The following is an 8,675-nucleotide window of genomic DNA, read 5'->3' as shown; positions in this document are numbered from 1 at the left end:
AGAAACAGTGCATTATTTATGAACTTCTATTGCTACAGACAAGTCACTCCTTGCACTCCTGTCAGGCCCCTTATACTGACAGATGATGAAGATGATTATTATAGGGAACAATTTTCAAACAGGACAAGTTGTTTTCAGAAAATATTAAGAAGACTACAGAATAAGCCTGAAGGCTTGTGGGTGTGTAACTCAAAACATTGCACATTTGTTTGATGATTATGATTATGTAGCCAAAAGGTATTCAGGTGTTGCAAGTTTCCAAGGTAGGTTATATTTAAAGGGTTATGTTCTTGTTTTTGTATTGTTTGTCCATCCATTCATTTTTAATTACATTAGTTTAATGGGTTTCCTACCCTCCAGCATGTGTTCCATTTATTTCAGTAGACTGCATGAAAGCTAGCTTGCAAATACCTGAAACATGCTTGAGAACTGCTTTTATTTTTGTCCAAGTTATGTTACCATGACTATATTACATATACAATACATTTCATTTATATATCTGTTTTCATAACAAAAGGGCTTTTTAACAGTTAAAAACAGACCAGTATACAAAATACAGCAATAAAAAGCAAACATCATAAGTATAAAAGATTAAAGTTAATTGAAATGGATTAAAATTAAAAAACTGGATAAAAAAAATAGAGGATATAATATCATATAAAAGTGAGAAAAAATTCAAAAGGTTTTACTAACTGGGCCAGACAGAAATGTGAAAGAAACCACATACCTGGATTGAAAGTAAGGGAAAGCACTTAGGGAGTCGAAAACAAACAGGCATACTTTGAAAAAAGGGTTAGCAATAATGTAAAGTATGTACTTGACTTGACATTAGTAGAAATTGGTAGAAATTAGAATCAATGTCATTAGTTCTTCCTGTGCCGTTCCTGCTATAAAAAGTCAAAATGTCTGTTGCTGAAATGTTTATGAATCTGATATATTTTGGAAGGATGAAGACACAAGATCAAGATTCAAGTTGCAAGATTTATTCAGACAGCAAAATGACATGTGAATGTGAACAGACTGACATTGTTCTATCTTCAAAATGGCGGCATGGCAGAAAAAGTTGTAAACTGTAATTTTATGCATGGAAAATCTACATATTGTATGTTCATCATCGTTGAAAATATTCTGTTTAGCTCATGTGTTAACAAGGATAACCGAGTCTTTCTTTAGAAAACATATAGTCTAGAAAACATAACATCTAGTGTCAACAACATCAGGTATTATTTGACCATTTTACATCAATTTGTGTCTTTTGCACTGATAATAAAAGCGAGACGTTAAACAAACTAAATGCAATGAAATAAAACTAAATGAAACGTGAATGAGTTTGTGGTGGAGGGTAACTGCACTGTTCAAAAACATTGCTGCCACTTGTTCTGTGTTACAGAACTATTCACAATACTTTGTTGGTAAATGACGCAAGAGGTCAAAAGGTCTGTCAAACAATCAAAAACAGGAACCTGACAGAATTAACAATACGCTGCTGACAGAATGTTCTCATGAGCAACATTACTGCAGTTTAATCAGATTTGTCACACGTTTGGTGAGTTTTTCACACTGACCATTACTATAAATGAGGGGGAAATGGTTGTGGCTCTTAGCAGGCCAGGTGGCATGTATACCACACTCTGCCATGAAAGAGAAACACCAGTATTATACAAGATAAACTACCAGCCATCTCATGATTATCCGTAAACTTGGTGTATCTGGTAGAGCTTTAGGACCTTGGGGCTCAAGGAGGGCACATACTTTAAATTAATAATCACAATATTTGCTGTTCTAGTCCTAATAGCCACATGGCAAACCACAGAATGTAGTTGCAGCTGAGATATTTTCTCTGATGGCTTCTACCCTTCGTGCTATAATTTATTTACTCCAGGCCCCAGTAGCATAGGGCAAGTTAAGGATGTAGTGTATTCTGTAGGCACTTACACATACAAGCACCAGAGATGCGTGCACCCCATCTGACATTCACTAAGAGACACATTTAGGGAATACATCTTCAGTTATCTATACAATTACTAAAATTTCCCATTTTTAATGACCAATTAAAGTCGCAGCATTTTTTCTGATATAAGTGAAAGTCATAGTTCTTCAAATGCCTCCTATCAAGGGTGCTGAACTGGGGAAGGACATTTGATTCAGGGGACCCAGAGCTAGACAGGAACATGTCAGGCATGATAGATATTAACTGTTTTAGGCCCTTGAGAGAGACGTTTTCAAGCAGCTCTGAATTTCTAGTAGCACTAATGTCTCCCCCTCTGCTCAATATTCATATAATTACATTATTAGGCAGAGGGTTGTATACAATTCAAGCACATCTGTGTAATCCTGCTCGATTTTAATTGGCTCCAGGGCTCGAGCATGCATACCACTGTGTTTTATGACCACTGAGGACAATATAGGCTGGCTTTTCCTGCTGTATATGGGCTTCACACTGGCTCCACCTGCTTTAGTCTGTTTGTCTAATGAACAAACTGCAGCTCCAAAAATACCACAAATCCACACCCAGAAATCCCACTACATTTTTTTGTTTGTTTTTTGTAGTCTATAGTATGTGCTGTAGCCATACAGTGCACTCAAGAAATGATTAATACTATTGATAATACCATATTATTGACAATCGACCATTATATTGCGATTAAAACAAGTCAACCATTTACCGCATGACAAGTGACAGCTATAATTTATCATGTAAATAAGCCTAATTTGAATTCTATTGGATTGTGTTAAATTCTGTCTGGAGGGGGGAGGGGTTGGGGTGTGGTTCGTTTGACGCATGAGCGTGATGACGAAGGCAATCATAGCAACCAGCATGGCGACGGGGAAGCTTTGCCCTGTCCCTCATCTGTTTATAAGCTAGTTACCATTACGCTACTCGATTGCCTTGCAGCGTCAAAATGTTTACAGTTAAGTACACTGTAGTTTCTGAATGTATCGAAGCTCTGTCGTCGCCGCCCATGAATATTTTTGAGGAAAATGGGATACGCTGAGTGTAACGGTATCATGGACTCAAGAACAGGTATGCAAAATACACTTAGCGTTAGCATTAGTTAGCTAGCTATGGGGCTACTTTACTCGACAGAAGGGAGCGGGTTGAAATTATGCTTAGACAGCTAATTAAAAATAAACCCCTTGCTGACTGTGTACACACCCACTAATGTGGCTTCAGGTTTATTAAGCTACACAAAGGACAGCCAGTTGCTGGTTGCTCTCAGTAAAGACGAAATAAAACTGAACCAGAACCAAGATTGTAACGTTAACGTTAACTTGTAATACGTTGCGTCAGTATGCTAACGCTCGGTTAGGTTATGTTGGATTAGAATATGCTAGTTCATCATGTCGATGTCGGTATTTTATCTGTTTTTACAGTACCGTAGAATTTATTAGCGTAAACGCGAAGTAACTACGCATAAACATCTGAAGAAACACTTCATATAAACACAAATATAAGTGAAACTACTCTGACTACAAAATAGAAATGATTTATTTGTTGTTTGCATGTTTGTATTTGAAGATATTTTTGATTGTTTAGTCAATATCTGTCATATGTAATGATAAATTCCCGTCTCAAGTCATCAGAGCCAACTGTCTTGAAATTGTGTATTTTTCTGACCAGCATTGGACCATGCCCAAGTATGCACTTTACAGTCAAAACAACTGTTTAAAAACTAAATCAATCCTAACATTTTAGAATCTGTCTGCACTAGTTTTTTTTTTGTACTTTATTATCCTTGACATATTCCTTGCATGATTAAGCAAGTTATAAAAAATGTAGTTGTTGACTTGTCAATCTAGAAATCTTTCATGGGAGTCAACATGTCCGTGTCCATCTCCATTTTAGGGAGTGCATCGTCTGTACCTGGTTGCAGCCTTGGTATGAGAGGACAAACTTTGAAAAGTAGCCGTAAGTGTTTTTATGTGCTTATTAGTATGAAAAAACAAGTATAATGAGTATTTGTGCTTTGTGAAATAATGGCTACGTTTTAACAGTTTTTGTTGCTCTGTCTTGTATTTTTAGCTTTTTGCCCTCGTTCCTCCAGCAAGTTGACACAATCCATCATTAAAGACCACATGGTGTCTCATTATAAAAAGATTTACTCAGCTAAAGGTGAGCTGCATGGCAGGAGTTCATAATGATGCCTTCGATGGCATTCATTAGACCAAAAACATTCAGCTCTTGCATACATAATATGCATGTAGGTACACTGAGGTGTCTAAAACATGCATCTCTATTGCATAAAATGTAATAATCTGTTGTGAATTTACATTTTTTCCTTCTTCCACAGCTGCCATTGATGCCTCAGTACCCAAAAGCTTGATACACAGTGTAAAGTGTAAGTAGTGAACTACAAAAAGAACAAATATTCAAAACATTTTACATTTCTAGGTTCATTTTGTTTGTAGGTAATATATTCTTATTTTCTAGAACAGACACACTGGAGTTTAATAGCATGATAATTGGTAGAAATATTCATTTGGAATGAAAGATCAAAGTAATTACTGAGTACAAGTGTTACATTACAGGAATTTATTAATCATAATACAGACAGAGACCAATTGCTGTGCTCACGATAGCCTCAGTGAGCAATAATAAAATGCAGCCACTCCTCACAATTGATTACAGGATGGAACTCATCTTCATCTCTAATGGTAAAAGTCATACTCTCCTCTGACTCCTCTCATAATTATGCTATCACACTCGCTTTCCGGACTCACAAATTCCGCCTGCTCTCTGGGGGCTGTGAAAAGTCAATAAAGGAAATGAAATAAATTATAAGGCGGATTCAGCAGAAGTAACTACAACATAAATGAAAATTACAACGTTTTTTTCATAGAATAACCACTGGGATATATTGAGCATCACTGTGTATAAAATAACAGTGTTCTGTTAACCAAAGGTGGTCTTTTCTTTTGAAAATATGTGTTAAATTGTACGTGAGAAACTGCTTTGCTGTCATTGGTAGTTACACAGTGTTCAGTTTTTCCACTCCTGTTAACAGATAATGACCAGATCAGGCAGGAGCAGTTGAGGAAAGGAGGTCGTCCCCAGTCAGCCCACTCTCTCTCTCAGAGGAACAGCAGAGCCTCCTGCTCCTCAGCCCAGGTAAGAAATCAAGGCTGTGCTACTGATTTATTTTCCTATTGCTTAGCTTCATATCATGTTAACTTACAAACTGCTCTATCACAAACAGCTTTGAGGTTTTAAATGCATATTCCACATAATTTGTCATTTCAGTATGTACAATATCTGATTCAATACAATATGTTTGCCTTTTAGAGCAGATTATCTGTGCAGTATGATGACAGCCCCTTCCTCTGCTCAAGGAGCTCCATGGTCTCCAGCCCAAGGTTCAGCACCTCCTTTCATGCAAAGGAGATAGTTTATCCGTCATGTAAAGCAGGCTCTCAGAACCATTCCCATCATACTCGCTCAGCTTCAGAATTAAAGTACCGGAGCCCAGAGGCCACATCACACAGAAAGCTGTCAGTATGTTCACTGGCAGCTTCAGGAAATCAAAATTGTTACAAGACTTTCCAAGATCCTGTCCAGAAGACGTACAGCGGAGACTTGCTCCAGAAACATTCACAGCACTTTACCCAAGACAAACCTTTCATGCCTAAGACCTTGAAATCAGACAAGAGCTCATACCTGTCAAAATATCGCTACTACAGAGCACCACGAAGGAACCCTTCTCAGGATTGCACCAACTCAAGATTGATGCGACAGGAGACATATCATGGAAGGTACTTACCAAACATCTCAGTGAGTCAGATAGCAATAGATGTGTGACAATGAATTCAACGTGTGCAACATGTGGCCTAATGTCTTGAATTCTACCTATCTCTTTTATGCAGCACAAAAACAAAGGAATACACACAGGAATTTTATGAGCCATCTCAGGTAATTTTGAAGGTTTATTTTAATTGTTCAGACATTTTTTAATTGTTTGACACTTCACATTTTATCAAAGTTATATATTCAAGTTGCTCATTAGCCAAATAACATACCTTTCTCTCACATCATAAAGTGGTTGAATTTTTAAAATTATTTTCTGACATCATTAGTGATCATTAATGCCTTATTTGTTATGGCATAATAATTTGTTTATTAGTATTACCGACAGTGACATTCTGTGGTAGAGTATGGATATAAAGACTGATAAATTGTAGGGCATAATTACTTGTTGTTCAAGGTTAGTAAACCTTGTGTGGTTTATTGTCCCTTTAAACCGTAAATACTTTGACATGTTGACAGTCACATTCCACACAAGCTACACTATATCACGAGACAGCCTTGACAATATTGAATATCCCTTCTCATTTTACCGTCCTTCTTCTTTTACAGGAATTTAGTACAGAGCACGAGTGGTCTGAGGATGAGTTCAATGGCACATATTTCTCAACATCCACAAAACGAACTCAAGCAAACAAGAGCAGAGACCATGATTTCTTTCACTCCTCATCCAGGTAATATTATATATTAGAAACTGTATATTACATTTTACATATTATTTTACATCTTGTGTATTATCTTGGGTAAAGGTTTAGAAGAATTAAAGTGCTGTCTTTTAGGGCCTCACCAGAAGGCAGGAAATCTCCCAGTATGAGGAGTGTATCTGCAGAGTAAGTGCTCTTTAATAATGCCTGATGCTATTAGAGCTTCTCATTGATATAGTAGACAACTATTGCACAATACATATAGAAAGATTTGACATTGTGAACCATCCAAAATAATGTAACCTACGAAATAAATTATTCTCATCTGTTCTTCAACAGGGAAGAAGAACTAATGTACCTCGAATTCATTTCTACTGTAACGGAAGACATTTTGTCTAGGGGGTCCATCTCTGACAGGTTTTTATTGACAATTTTATATGAACTACTAGAAATGTTGAATTGTCTATGCTTTATGTTAGCTTACAGATACACAGATAATCACAGCACGTTTTCAGCCTGGATAACACTTTCATGATAGCTATAGCATGTGTATGATGATTCATTAAGATTTTAACTATTGGCTTGTGTGTGTGATACTAATGGGCTACAAGCTGCAGTGTTTTAAGTGTCTTATGTCTTCTGAAAGGGTCCTAGACAGGGTGATAAAGCGCCATATCGACATGAATCGGCATCGGCTTAATGTGGTGAGTATATAACTTCATGCCAAATACCAAATATGTTGAGCAAGTCTTGTTTAAGTATAAGTGTTTGAAAAAAATGGAGGGATTTCACAGAGGGCCCCTGAGCTCATGCATCTATTTGCATTGCCTGTTTTCAGGGTAAAATGCGCCACCTTCTGGATGTTTTACGTAAAGATTTTGAGGAGCCAACCAACACGTCCACCTCCAGTGCAGAGCTCAAAAAAAAGGAGAAATATCTGCTTGATACACTCCTACCAGAGCTGGAATCAGGGGATATGAAACAGCAGAAGACCAAAGAAGACAATGACCTTTTCCCTTACGCGTCACTGATTAAATACTGTGGTTCACCAGATCATGCTGATCCCTTACTGGTTTCTACACCGTTGTGCTCTCCTGAAAGGAGTGCTTCACCGGCTACAACAAATGAAAAGGCAGAGGAGGATGACAATCAGGAAAATGGAATTGGCTCTCCTTCTCTCAATGAGCATGTTTCTGATAATACAGGAATCAGTGAAGATGACTTCCATCACGTTCATAAAGCCACAGTTGAAACAAACAAAGAAGCCATCAATCAAAAGCATGAATACACCACTTTATCCAGGGATGAAGAATTCCATCAAGACCAAGCCGAGGCCAGTTATAATGGACAATCGAAAGAGCTTGAGGATCTGGGAAGAAGTTTGTCAGAGTCGCTGTACATTACCAGCACTACACACTGTGACAACATGGAGGCTGCAAATGAGCAACATACAAATACAGTTGCTTCTGTCAGTGATGACGAGTTCTGAGTTTTTCTGTATTCAGGGATTTAATGTCCTTTTAATGATTTTGTTACCAAGTGAGTGTTATTGAAGAGAGAAATGTAAAATTTCATTTTCCGAAAGTTTAGTTTTGCAAATGTATTAAACACTGGCTGCGTTTTCCATATTTTACAAACCCTGAAAATTAGGTGTTTTAGTGCTATTCTGCTTTTTTTTATCTTTTTAGAAAAGCACAATGAAAATGTCATGAAACAAGGTTTTGCAAGTACATCAGAGACATGAATGTCTCATTTGAGATATTGTATAATGGGCAAATACTTAAGACACAGTGGTTGAGCTGCAGGTGATTTCCAGAGTAATCTTCTGTGTTTTATATTATTGCTCCATGGGAACTAGTATGATTTGCAAAATTGCAAAAAATAGTCCTAGCACTGCACTGACGTCAGATGTGTGGAATTAGTGGTATCTTTTAGTTTGAGTGGATTGCAGAGTGTGCCCAGTCTTCAGTATGATGTAGCTGCAGTTTACATTTTCAAATTTCTAGAAAAACAATGCTGTTACAAAGAAACTTATCATCCTTTATTGTTTGTTTTGACATATGCCGCTGATATGTAGCCACTAGGAGTTAACTGTCACCAGAAAGTGTCTTTGCAATTGCAATAAATTTTCTATTCTGCTTCTTGTAAGCTTGCATCTGATTATTAAGACTATATTACAAACTGGTAATTACTCAGTCTGCAACCAGCAGCAAGTATATACACGACCATTA

At 37.2% G+C, this 8,675-nt stretch overlaps 1 protein-coding gene across 1 annotated transcript; it reads left to right on the top strand.

Moving 5' to 3' along the window:
• Positions 1–2,792: 2,792 nt before the first annotated feature.
• Positions 2,793–8,592, top strand: spata7 (spermatogenesis associated 7). The gene is made up of 12 exons (XM_042388335.1): positions 2,793–3,025; positions 3,848–3,910; positions 4,025–4,114; positions 4,293–4,340; positions 5,007–5,110; positions 5,285–5,751; positions 5,863–5,908; positions 6,353–6,474; positions 6,580–6,630; positions 6,784–6,861; positions 7,091–7,148; positions 7,283–8,592. The coding sequence occupies exons 1-12, from the start codon at positions 2,983–2,985 to the stop codon at positions 7,931–7,933; spliced, it is 1,821 nt and encodes a 606-aa protein (XP_042244269.1). The 5' UTR covers positions 2,793–2,982; the 3' UTR covers positions 7,934–8,592.
• Positions 8,593–8,675: the final 83 nt, after the last annotated feature.

This window comes from Thunnus maccoyii, chromosome 16 (assembly GCF_910596095.1).
Source record: "Thunnus maccoyii chromosome 16, fThuMac1.1, whole genome shotgun sequence".
In the NCBI taxonomy this organism is placed as follows: domain Eukaryota; kingdom Metazoa; phylum Chordata; class Actinopteri; order Scombriformes; family Scombridae; genus Thunnus; species Thunnus maccoyii.
Note: the sequence above shows the minus strand (reverse complement) of the source record. Positions and strands in the feature narration are given on the sequence as shown.